The sequence below is a fragment of the Bos taurus genome, chromosome 16 (assembly GCF_002263795.3).
Source record: "Bos taurus isolate L1 Dominette 01449 registration number 42190680 breed Hereford chromosome 16, ARS-UCD2.0, whole genome shotgun sequence".
Taxonomy (NCBI): domain Eukaryota; kingdom Metazoa; phylum Chordata; class Mammalia; order Artiodactyla; family Bovidae; genus Bos; species Bos taurus.
In genome coordinates this window covers 7,727,163-7,740,061 of record NC_037343.1, presented here as the reverse complement: position 1 = coordinate 7,740,061, position 12,899 = coordinate 7,727,163, and the positions used below count along the sequence as shown (strand labels likewise).

Genomic DNA, 12,899 nt, shown 5'->3' with positions numbered 1-12,899 from the left:
TAGGAATACAGTTAACTTAAGATCGAATACTTGTACACTGAAAACTTCAAAATTTATAGAAAATATTAAATAGTATATAAATAAATGATAAGACAAGCCATGTTCATGAACTGAAAAACAATACTGGTAAATGTACTTACTATTCAAAGGAATCTATAGATTCAATATTATCTCCATTAAATCCCAACAGTATTTTTTTATAAAGAAAACAAACTATAAGGTTTATATGGGAGCATGAAAAACCCAGAATAATCAAAGCAATCTTGAAAAAGAAGAATGAAGCCAGAGAGATCAAATTTCTGACTTTAAAATATATTTCAAAGCTACAGTAATTAAAATGACATGTTCTGGACATAAAGACAGACATACAGACCAATGGAAAAGAAGAGCTGAGACAGTTAATTCTCAAGTAGGTTGATAAGAAGTCTGTGGTCTCCAAGGAGGAGGAAAAGGACAAATAATTTTTTCCTAGTCTTAGTCACATAAAATGCCTTTTTTTTTTTTTTCTCTTTAAGCCCAGACCTGATGATTATACAACAAAACAACTCACCTTAAACTCTGTACTAAGGATTATATAACAACAATGGATCTTACTTAATGACTTAAGGATCCTATTTTCTCCTTCTTGAGAACCTTCTGATTGATCCTGTTATCTTAAAATGTATATGGTGAGAGTGGGTCTGGTAAAATCTTTGTACTGTTAGTTCTAATCCCATCATTTTAAAATGCAAATTGTGGGAGTGGGTCTGGTAAGACCATTAAAACCTTGAGACATTCTTTTGATTTACTGTAATAGCCAATTGAAAAAGTATACAGTTCCCTTGCTAAGACTAGTGAGGGGTCACTCTCCATCCCCTTCTCTGTTCCTTTTCACTGTAATAAAACTTCAACCACACAAGAGTAGTGAAACCTGGTCCTGATACTGAAGCTAAATCTTTGACTTCACAGTTCCCAAATCTGACAATGTTAACTGGAAGCTATCATCTTGGGGGCTTGTCTGTGATCCTCAGGACGAGGTAGGTAAAGATACTCAGAGCTCTAGCTGGTTTCTTCTTTTACTCTACAGATGTTTCTCCTTTTACTCTACTAACTGTAAGGTGTGTTTATGTGAATTAAAGTTGCAAGTTTGAGACGCGCTCTCTGCAAAGCGAGTGATGAGCCCAGCTTTGATGTTTTGCGGTGCCTTCTAATGACTGAAGGCAACCCAAAAGTGGGAGCCTTGTCAGGGGTTCATACAGACCTACCAATGCCAAGAGACACCCAATATCCCTATGAGCAGAGTGGCCAGAAACGGGTGAAGCATGTGGACTAAACTTTCCTTTTTTGGTTATCTTTTCCTGGTCTCTTTAATCATTTGATAACTGCCTGGGGAGTTAGAATTACTAATCTAATCTGGCAGATCATAGACTTTCAAGGGATTTGTGATTCATTAGTCATTACTGTGTAATTCTACTTAGACCCCAAGCTTGGTAGTCATGGGGAACCCAGACTTGATGGAGCACATTTGGGAATTGTCACGCCGAGTGTATGTTCTATCTGCTATAGATGTTATGCAAGTGTATGTTCCTCGGTTCTTTGTCTCATCACAACAAAGATTTGGAGCAATGGGCATTAAAGCCCTCAGTGCATCACCGATCTCAGGTCTTGGACAAACTGTGTTACAGCTCTTAGGCAAATCAGTGTTACAGCTACATTTTATTTAGAAGATAGGAAGAGAGAGAGAGAGAGAAAGAAAAGAGCGCACGCACGCAGGAGAGAGAGTCCGTGAGAAAGCGCTTTGGCTCCTCCTTTTATATGTTTTTTTCCTCCACCTGGGCCTGCCCTATGCAAATAGGGCTTAGCCAGGAGTGCTGTTTGTTCTGCCTGAAGTCTTCACTCTGGTCCTCGGACCTTCCTTGTCTTTTAGCCACCGCCATTTTGGACTCCTTTTCCCTAGTCTACCTACCTAACATTCCCCCCTCAAGAAATGGGAGGCCCAATTCTTTGGGAATAGGGGCGTCGAGGTCTTTCTGGCTACTTCCTGCTGAACTGGGGCGGCGAGGGGTATTGGGCCTCCCCCTCTTGCTAGTCTCAATCCTCAGAGTCCTTCTAGCGGTGTCCAAGGGTGTGTGATATTTTCTATGATCAGCTGTAGTTTTATATCTTTGATGAACTGGCACTGCATGTTGTAGCTGGTTGACCTGGACAGAGACAAAACAGATTAGACAATTGACAGTACATGGAATAATCATAGGCATCATCAATATAGCATAACAAGGACTAGTAGGGACATTGGTCAATTTTAAATTCACATGGCCAGGATGGCTCAAGTCCCTCCTTGTTCAGGGATCAGAAGATCTGTCTCCTGTCTGTTTTGGAGTACAGTCTCTGTCAAGCTGTGTTGGCTCTTTAGAGTTATCCTGAGAAATCTTATTCCCAGAAACCAGATTGTGGGGGTGTTCATTAGAATGGCACTCACTAGTAGTCCTGAATAGGTATCTGAGATCTCCCAGGGGCTCACAGGTGTATTGAGTGTCCTCTTCTGTTTTCTTCCATGGCTTGACTTGTGAGTAGTGAATCCGAGTCAGGTCCTGGTATCCTTGACTGCTGTGGGGGGTAGAAGGTATTACAGGGTAGGGGCCCTTCCATGTGGTCTGGAGTTGAGCCTTTGGGGACCCATCTGTCCAGACTTTAATTAGGACTTGAGTTCCTGGAGCATATAGTGGTGACTCTTTAGAATCTTTTGAGTCCTGGTTCATACCCCACAAGCATATATCCTTTTGGAATTGCCTAATGGCTATGGTATAAGACTGGAGGGTCTGAACCTCTGAATCTAGGAAGAGGTTATTGACATAAACAAAAGGTCTCCCATATAGCATCTCATAAGGACTAAGACCAACCTGTTCCTTAGGGGCAATGCGAGTGCGGAGGAGAGCCATTGGTAAAGCCTCCTTCCATCCCAGGGAGGTCTCCTGGGTTATCTTTTTTATCACTGATTTTAAGAATTGATTGGCTCTTTCTACTTTTCCTGAAGATTGAGGCCTCCAGGCACAATGAAGATAATAATAATGTCCAATGCTTTCGAGACTCCTTGGGTGACCTTAGAAGTAAATGATGTTCCATTGTCCCTTTGTAATGACCTGGGCAGACCAAATCTTGGAATGATTTCATGGAGAAGTTTTTTTACCACCTCCTCAGCCTTCTCGGTCCAGGTGGGAAAGCCTTCAATCCATTCTGTGAATGTATCTATCATAACTAATAAGTATTTATACCCTTGAGAAACTGGCATCTGGGTGAAGTCCATCTGCCAATCCTCTCCTGGGTAGGCCCCACGTCGTTGGATGGGCTGGGACAGCTGGGGTCTTCGAGCTCCTTGGGGGTTGTTTAATTGGCAAGTGGGACAAGAGGAGACCACCTGTCTTATAGTTGTTTGGAGGCCTGTTCCTCTGAAGGACCTTTCTAGTAATCTTTGGAGGGCCTTTTCTCCTAAATGAGTAGTGGCATGTAAAGAGTTAACCAACTTCCATTGGAGGTTTCCAGGCAGAAAAAGGAGTCCCTCCTTTTGGAACCACCCCATATGATCTTCTTGAAAGCCCTTGCTCTTAGCTTTAAGAATCTCACCTTCAGTATATGAAGGAGTTTCTGGCAAATTAGTCTGTGCAACTAAGGTGGCAATCCCTATTAGGTCATGGTTCTGTAATGCTGCTCTCCTAGCTGCCTGATCAGCTGCTTGGTTCCCTCGTGCCACTTCCGTGTTCCCTTTTTGGTGTCCTTTACAGTGGGAGACTGAAACCTCAGTGGGCAGATGGACTGCCTCCAAGAGTCAAAGAATCTGATCACCATATTTGATTGGGGACCCTCGGGTGGTCAAGTGGCCCCTTTCTTTCCAAACAGCCGCATGTGCATGTAGCATCAGAAAGGCATACTTGGAGTCAGTGTAAATGGCTATTTTTCCTTTTCCCAGCTCTAAAGCCCGAGTCAGAGCTATGAGCTCAGCTAATTGGGCTGAAGTACCTGGTGGCAGAGGCTTATCCTCTATGGTCTCAAAATTGGAGACTACTGCATACCCGGCTCTTCTTTTTCCATCCAAGACAAAGCTGCTTCCATCAGTGTACCAGATTTCCTCAGGATTGGTCAGAGGATCTTCTGACAATCCCTATCGGGGTTTTGTCCAGTGGTCCAAGGTTTCTAGACAAGAGTGAAACGGGAGAGAGCCCTCGGGGGTAGGTAGAAGGGTGGCTGGGTTAAGAACCTCACAAGGGGATATAGTGAGGCCTGGATTTTCCATCAGCATTACTTGATATCTGAGGATTCTTTGATCAGACATCCATAAATGGCCTCTCCCATTTAGGAGTTGTTTTACTTGGTGGCTGGTAAAAATAGTTAGTTTTCCCCCAAAGGAGAGTTTTAAAGCATCTTCTATCATGATTGCAATAGCTGCAAGATTTCGAAGGCAGGGAGGTCAACCTCTGGAAGTTGGATTGAGCCTCTTGGATAAGTAAGCTACAGGCTGGGGCTCAGATCCCAACCTTTGAGTTAACACTCCCAAGGCTATTCCCTCTCTTTCATGGACATAAAGTTGGAATGCTTTTTCTGGGTCTGGCAACCTCAAGGCAGGTGCCTGAGTTAAGGCCTGTTTTAGTGTAGCCTCTGCCTTCTTTTGAGGAGTTCCCCATATCAGCGGGATTGAATCATCTCGTCCCTTTAAGCTTTCATATAAAGGCTGGGCAATTAGACCATAATTGGGTATCCAGATTCTACAATAACCAGTTAGCCCCAAGAAAGCTCGCAAATGTTTTCGAGTCGTGGGAGAGGGCAACTGGAGGATTCCTTGTACCCGATCAGAGGACAGCCTCCTGGACCCGTGTGTAATCTGAACTCCCAGGTAAGTGACCTTTGTCTCGACCATCTGTGCCTTAGCATGGGAGACTTTATATCCCCTTTCTGCCAAGAAGTTTAGAACCTGAATTGCGTGTTGTTGGGCACTTTTCTCATCTGGACAGCAGATTAGTAGTTCATCTACATATTGTAATATTTTCCCATTAGGTCCCAGGTCCAGATCTAGGAGATCCCAGCTCAGGGCCTGTCCAAACATGTGGGGGCTATCTCTGAACCCCTGAGGTAATACTATCCAAGTCATCTGTTGGTGTTTTTCTCATGGGGCTTCCCACTCAAAGGCAAAAAGGTATTGGGATTCTTTAGCCAGTGGTATGCAAAAAAAAAAAAAAAAAAAAATGCATCTTTGAGATCCAAGACTGTAAACCACTTGGCACTGGGTGGGATTTCTCCCAAGATTACATAGGGATTGGGTACTGTGGGATGGAGGGGGACTACAGCTTCATTTATAATCCGGAGATCTTGAACCATTCACCAGGTTCCATCTTTTTTCTTTACTGAGAGGATTGGGGTGTTACATGGTGAACTGGTGGGGACCAATAGCCCAAAAGCAAGGAATTTATTTATTAAAGGCTGTAGTCCCTCCCGAGCCTCTCTTTTGAGAGGATATTGTTTCTGGTTAGGAAACCGAGTGGGATCTCGGAGGACAATGATGACCGGTTCAGCTTGGTGGGCTTGTCCAGGAATCCCCTAGTCCCACACCTGGGGGTTAATTTTGTCTTCCCATAGTTTTTGGTTCCTCTCTATTGAAGGCGTAATGGGTTCTTCAGTAGTAACTAGGAGCTGTAGAGCTCTAGGGGTTGAAAAACTTCCCATCACAAGGGTGGTCCCCAGTTTAGTGAGTATATCTCTCCCCAATAAGGGGGTAGGACACTCAGGGACCACCAGAAACTGGTGGGAAAATATTTGTCCATCCCAGCAACAAAGAAGTGCTCGGGTGAATCTTTTAGTAGTTGCTTTTCCTGTAGCACCCAAAATGGTACAGGTTTGGGAGGAGAAGGCTCCGGAGTAGGAGATCAAGACAGAGTAGGTAGCCCCTGTGTCAACCAAGAAATTCTCAGACCTACCTGCCACATCCAGTTGCACCCTTGGCTCCAGCCCCATGATGGTTATCTGTGACAGGCGGGCTGGCTGGAGTGGGCCGCTTCAGTCCTCTTGAACCATCGTGAGGGTAGGCTTGGCGCTTGACCTTGAGGCTCTTGGGTCCCAAGTGCAGAGTGCCGCCCAATGTCCCAGTTGATGGCATTTGTGGCAAGCCGTTCTAGGAGACTTGTCATGGTTTGGACACTCTTTGACCCAATGCCCTGCCTGTCTACAGATCAGGCATCTGTCTCATGCCTTGTCCCTCAAGGACTCTGGGTTTGCCATAGGGCTTCTCTGGAGGGTGGCCAGCATCTGGGCATGCCTTGTCTCTTTCTTTCTCTCCTTCTTCTGGGCCTTGGCCTCCTTCTCCTGTTCTCTGTTATAAAAGGTATTGGTGGCTGTCTGGACCATCTCATCTAAAGAGGCAGCAGGGTCCTGCTGTTGTAGCTGCTGTAACTTAATTCTGATATCTGATGCACATTGGGACAGGTATTTGTCCTTTAAAATCACCCATCCCTTGTAAGAGTCTAAGTCCAGGTTGATAAACTTTTGGAGTACCTCTTTTAGCCTCTCCAGAAAGGCAATGGGGTTCTCATTGGGCTCCTGAGTTATTGCTGAGACCAGGGCATAGCTAATTACTTTTTGTTGGGCTGCTTTCAGTCCTGCCTTCATACAGATTAGAAAATGATCTCTTTCCCAGATGTGCTCAGGGTCATTATAATTCCAATTAGGATCGGAGGAGGGGACTGCAGTTTCCTCTACTGGGTATCTATCACTGGACATGGGGAGCCCTGTTGCATACCTCCAGGCTTCCTTTAAGACCCTGGTATGTTCAGGATCAGATAAAGTTTGACTAAATATGACCATGATGTCTTTCCATGTCAAGTCAAATGCCAAGGTAATATGTTGGAATGTATCTATATATTTGCTCAGTTCATCTGTATAGCTTCCCAGGTCTTGTTTGATTTGCCTTAGTTCTAAGAGGGAGAAGGGCTTATGGACCCGGGTTGGTCCAAATTCTCCTCCAGTTTCAACTAAGGGACATACTCGAGCTGGCTTTTGTGGAGGAGGTGCTCCCGGATATGGGGGCACATTTGGGTACGAGGAAGGAGCACCAGGCAACTCGGGAGCTGTGGCAGGTGAGCCTTCATGAGGGGGTTCCTTTTCTTGGTTGCCTGTGCCTAACATTATTTGCCTAGTGGGCTCACTTTTAGGGCGTACTACAATCCCATACTTAAGACAGAGTTCCTTCATATCTCTTAGTCGGAAGAAAATTTGGACATAGGGGATCTCTGTCCATTTCCCTTGTCTTTTGCTGAATAATTCTAATTGCAGGATGGTATTGTAATTTAAAGTTCCATCCTCAGGCTAGTGTTCCTCGTCCCCCAGTGGATACTGTGGCCACGCAGTGGCACAAAAAAATTTCAAACGACTTCTCCTTAGAGCTAGAGGGACAAACAGCTTCCAGTTATCAAGGATACATTTCAAGGGCGTCTGCCGGGAAGTGGATTGATTATGTCCCATCTGAAAGACAGTCATGACAGGGAGAAAAGAAAAATACCTCTTTCGATTTCCTTAAGGGTGAGTCTTTCTGAAGCTTATCCTACCCAGAACAGTTGCAACCTGAGAGCCAGGTGTCCCTGAGTCAAGGTGCAGATCCCCAGGCAGGCTGAGGCATGACAGCCTCCTAGAGATCGAATCCCTGGGAAGGTCGAGATGTGACGGCCTCCTGAGGACTGGGTCCCGGGCAGGTCGAGGCGTGACGACCTCCTGGGACCCCTGGGACTAGAGGATCCCCGAACAGGTTGAGGCGTGACAACCTTTCGAAGACCGATCCCTAGGCAGGTCAAGGTGTGATGACCTCCTGGGACACCCCGGACTGGAGTTTGGGCATCCCCAAGATCTCCAGTGTGACCAGTGCTGGGTAGAATTAAGAGATTCATAACTCATTGCTAGTTTGCCCACCGTGGATGGGAATACTTCATCTTACCCAGAACTGTTGCAACCTGAGAGCCAGGTGTCCCCGGGTCAGGGTGCAGATCCCCAGGCAGACTGAGGTGTGACAGCCTCCTAGAGATCAAATCCCCGGGCAGGTCGAGGCATGACAGCCTCCAGAGGATTGGGTCCCCTGGGCAGGTCGAGGCATGACGACCTCCTGGGACCCCTGGGACTAGAGGATCCCCGAACAGGTTGAGGCGTGACAACATTTTGAAGACCAATCTCTAGGCAGGTCAAGGCGTGATGACCTCCTGGGACCCCCCGGACTGGAGTTTGGGCATCCCCAAGATCTCCAGTGTGACCAGTATTGGGTAGGATTAGGGGGTTGGATATTATAGAGTATTTCCCTCCCAAGGCCAACTATTTTCTGGTTGTCTCTCCAGAAGATTGTAGAGGCAGCCTTGTGGGCCTGGATGGGGCTCAGGGAAAGAGCATGAAACAGGAGGGAAGGGGGCAGAGCACAACTTTTGAAAGAATGACATAGCACAAGGGTATAATGTAAACCAAGTAAAATCAATTGGGTCCAAGATGACAAGTCAAATTCAAGTAAACCTTAATCCCCAATCTATAAGCCAACAGACACAGCCAGAGGTGGCAGGACAGCTCCAAGGCACAAGGTCAAAAGAGGGAGGAGTGAGTGGTTCCTCAATGGCTGGGATGATCCTCTCACTCATTAGCATATGAATTCCATCCCCTCACAAAACCTAGCCAGGCCTAATACCATGGCCACAGCCCTTGCCCTCAGCAATGGTTCACACACTGAAGGGTGGCTTCTCTCTGGATCCTAAAAAATCTACCTCTTATCGCTTTGTCTCTCAATGAATTTTTGCAGTGAGACATCAGAGCCTGAGTTTCATTAGTTTTGGCCAGGCTTGAGTCCTGGGAAAGAGCTGAAGGACAGGAGGAAAAAGCAGTGGGGAAAACGTGCCACGGAATCCCCTTCATAGCCCGCTGGAAAATTTGCTAAATATCTGACCAGTGCTCACAGTTTCATTGGACTGATCTCTGGCAAAGAGAAGAGAAAGGACAGAAGAACCCCCACTGGGGCTCAGCAGATAGCGCCTTTGGGACATACTGAGGAGTAGCCTCTCCAGAGTCCCTCAGTTGTGCCCCTGCCACCCGCCTGTTTGCAGGAGGTTTGAGGAAACAAGAAATGAGAGATTGTAAAGGTCCCTCCAGCCATAGGAGCGAGGACCTCTTACCTTAACTGGAGGTCTTCTGGAATCTGAAACTGGGCCACATGAGCTTTCTGCTGAGTTCGTTTTTCACTGTCCTGGTTTCCAGCACTATGGGCCTTCCCCTGCGCTGGGTTTATTTGCCTTCTGCTTCTAGCGCGGGAGCTTCGCTGAGCTGGGCTCCTGCTGTGCTTGGCCTCTTCCACGCAGAGGTTGTTTCAGCCAGGTTATATCCGAGTCACGGCACCATAGATGACACGCAAGTGTATGTTCTATCTTCTATAGATGTCACGCGAGTGTATGTTCCTCGGTTTTTGTCTCGTCACAACAAAGATTTGGAGCAACGGACATTAAAGCCCTTGGCACATCACCGCTCTCAGGTCTTGGACAAACTAGCAAATCAGTGTTACAGCGCCATTTTATTTAGAAGATAGCAGGAGAGAGAGAGAGAGAGAGAAGAGCGCACGCACGTGGGAGAGAGTCCGTGAGAAAGCGCTTTGGCTCCTCCTTTTATATGTTTTTTCCTCCACCTGGGCCTGCCATATGCAAGTAGGGCTTAGCCAGCAGTGCTGTTTGTTCTGCCTAAAGTCTTCACTCTGGTCCTCAGACCTTCCTTTGACCTTCGTTGTCTTTTAGCCACCGCCATTCCTTTCCCCTATTCTACCTACCTAACAGGAATGAAGTGGAACTCTAGCTCTAGAAGCACGTTTGGGAACTCGGTGGAATTCTAGCTTCAGCAGTGTCTCTCTTAGCTACTTCCACATGGGGTCAGAGTCCCAAAGGTGAATCCTTGCCATAGATGTGCCTCCAAACAACATGGATGGAAATGCTGCTGCTGAGCATGAGGTTTCTAAGAACATAGGTCAGGAATCCCAGTTTGGAAGTACAGTGGGATTCTTCCTTTGATAGTTCTAGCTCTATTGGACTAGATAAAGCTCTTCAGTGGCTTACTAATGGGGTGATGACTCACTGCTTCTACTCCAGTCAGGACTGTACTCAAGAATGTGCATGGGCACATGGAAGATGGATGCTTCTGCTAGTAGTCCTAGCTTGCGAAACTTTCTGGGAAATTACTCTGTTACACCCCAGGTGGCATCAGAGGAAAAGAGCAAATCAAACAAAGGTTTTGGTGGTAAATAACTGGAAATCAATTTGGGATGTCGTCAGGTCTACCCCTGGTGCATCTCCACCCCACCTTGATAGTAGAACAAGTGCTGAAGGGAACAAATAAGAAGCCTGCATCGGTAAGGAAACAGGCTAAGATCAACCAGAGAAGGAAAGCTTCAGTGTAAAGTCTGTCTCCACCCCATCTAGAGCAGGGAGGGGCACCTCTGGTGGAAAAAAAAGGGGGGGGGGTACTGAACATCACATTTTTTTCTCTTATAGATGGGAGCTACTCAAAGTTCCAAACCGATACCCTTGGATTGTGTCCTAAAAAACTGGAGTAAGTTTGATTCCCAGAGCTTCAAGTAGACACATCTGACTTTCTTTTGCAAACCTGCATGGCCATAATATCCATTGGAGGGTGACAAACAATGGCCACTTAAAGGGTCTCTTAATTATGATATTGTTTAACAACTAGGTGTGCTGCAGTCCATGGCGTCACAAAGAGTCGGACATGACTGAGCCACTGAACTGAACTGAACTTTACCACTAGACCAGTTCTGTAGAAAACAAGGGAAATGGTAGAAGTGACAAATGTGTTGTCTTTTTCTTTCTGCAAGATATGCCAGACTTGTGTCCTATGGGCACAGATTTGGGTGTAAAGCCTTCAGCTTCCTCCTGTCCTCTTACTCTGCCCCTGCATCTGGGGCTACCAATTGAGGAAGCTGAGGGTCAAGGCATACCTTCAAGAAGCATTGCCTCAGTCTCCAGAGAAGTTCAAACAAACCCAGTTCCAATACAGTCTTAGACTAAACTGGTTTCAACAGGAATTCAGACAGTCAAATTAGAGAAGGCTCAGACAACCAAAACTAAGGGTAAAATACAAGATAGAAAAGATGAGACAGAGGATGAGATACAGGATGAGGATGAGAAAAAACAGGTTTCTCTAATCTATTCCTGGGAATGTATGCAAGGGTAGTTAGAGAAGCTGAGGAACAGCCACACAAGTTACTGCCTCTTCAGGAGGCCCCCAATGGGAAAAATAACCCATCCATAAAATTTTTACCCAGAGGTACAAGAAATAAAGAGAGATCTGATAGACTATCTAGAGGATCCAGAAGCCTTTACGAGACTAACTTTACTTTATAAGCTTACTTTGAGTGGTGCAATGTATGTCTTCAGACAGACGCTGACTCCTGACACAAGAGCTTGCGTTTTGGGGAAGCTACTACTTTTGGAGATGAATGGCTTGAATGTGAGGCAAGAGGAAAGAAGGAGCACAAAATAGCTCTCCTTCTTACTAGGGACCAAGCAGTTACCATAACAGAGCCAGACTAACATTATCACAAAGAGGAACAGAGATGAGAGCAGACCTACTTTGTCAATTGCATTATTGAATGGCTTAAAAGAGCCCAAACTAAGCCTCTAAATTATGCTAAGTTGGCTGACAAAACAAGGAGAGAAGTAAGTCTCTGGCAGATTCTAGAAAGACTTCAGGAAGGCCTTCAAAAGTTCACTAATATTTCTCTTGAGAGTGCAGAGGGAGAGAAGATCTTAAAAGATAAATTCCTCATACAGTCACCTCCAGATATTGACCGTAAGTTACAAAAACAGACATTTGGACCGAATCAGTCTTTAGAAAAAATGTTGCAGCTGACTCAGACAGATTATTAAAGTAGAGAATATGAAGAGGAGAAACAAAAACAGAAAAGAATCAAAGGCCGAGATCCTAGTGATGGCAGTGAAAACTGCTATGAATCAGACTGAGAGAAAAATGCCCAGAGGAACCCAGGTGAAAGGGACAGACTTGAAATTACTGTGAAAAGGAGGGGCATCTCACACAAGGTTGTTCTCAGATGTTTGAGCACCCTCAGCCCCCTGTCAAGGCTATAAAGTACCACACGCAAGGAGAAACTGCTCTGAAAGACATACACCTCAGGGGTTTAACTCTCAGGATAATCAGAACTGAAGATGCCTGGGGGTTCCCACACAAGCTCCCATCCTAATAACACCTGAGGAACACAGTATTAATAACTGTGGGGAGTGGGGGTGGGCAATCGGTTGATTTTCTTTTCAACACTGGGGCAACTTTCTCTGTGTTCACTGAAGCCCCGGTCCACTTTCCTCCTGATCCACTGCTGTAATGGAACTGTCTGGATGAGCCAAATAGTATTATCCAGTCATCCTTTAAGCAGCAACTGGGATTCTGTGCTGTTTTATCATTAGTTTCTGATTGTTCCTGAGTCTCCCTCACCCCTTCTGGGGAGGGATATACTGAGCAAGGTCCAGGTCTCTGTTTTAATGAATGTGGAGACTGCTCTTTCTCTCCCATTAACTAAACAAAATGTAAATCCTAGAGTGTGGGTTGATGGAAAAAGATGGGTTGAGCACAAAATGTTGCTCCTGTCATTATTAAGCTTAAAGACCCTCACCCATTTCCACATTAAAAGCAGTATCCACTAAAGCCCAATGTTAAGAAAGATTTAAAACTCATCATTGAAAATTTAAAGGAACAGAAGCTATTAATTCCCTTTAACAGTCCATGCCACAGTCCTATTTTGGGTGTAAAAAATCAAATAATAAATGAAGACTAGTTCAAGACTTACAAATAATAAATGAGGCTGTGGTTCCTTTATACCCTGTGGTGCCTAATCCTTATACTTT

General features: G+C 45.5%; 1 protein-coding gene across 1 annotated transcript; it reads right to left on the bottom strand.

Annotated features, from left to right (window-relative positions):
* Window positions 1-296: 296 nt before the first annotated feature.
* Window positions 297-8,639, bottom strand: LOC132342442 (uncharacterized). The gene is made up of 2 exons (XM_059875655.1): window positions 2,459-8,639; window positions 297-2,180 (listed from the first exon to the last, which is right to left on the bottom strand). The coding sequence occupies exon 1, from the start codon at window positions 7,210-7,212 to the stop codon at window positions 6,208-6,210; it is 1,005 nt and encodes a 334-aa protein (XP_059731638.1). The 5' UTR covers window positions 7,213-8,639; the 3' UTR covers window positions 297-2,180; window positions 2,459-6,207.
* Window positions 8,640-12,899: the final 4,260 nt, after the last annotated feature.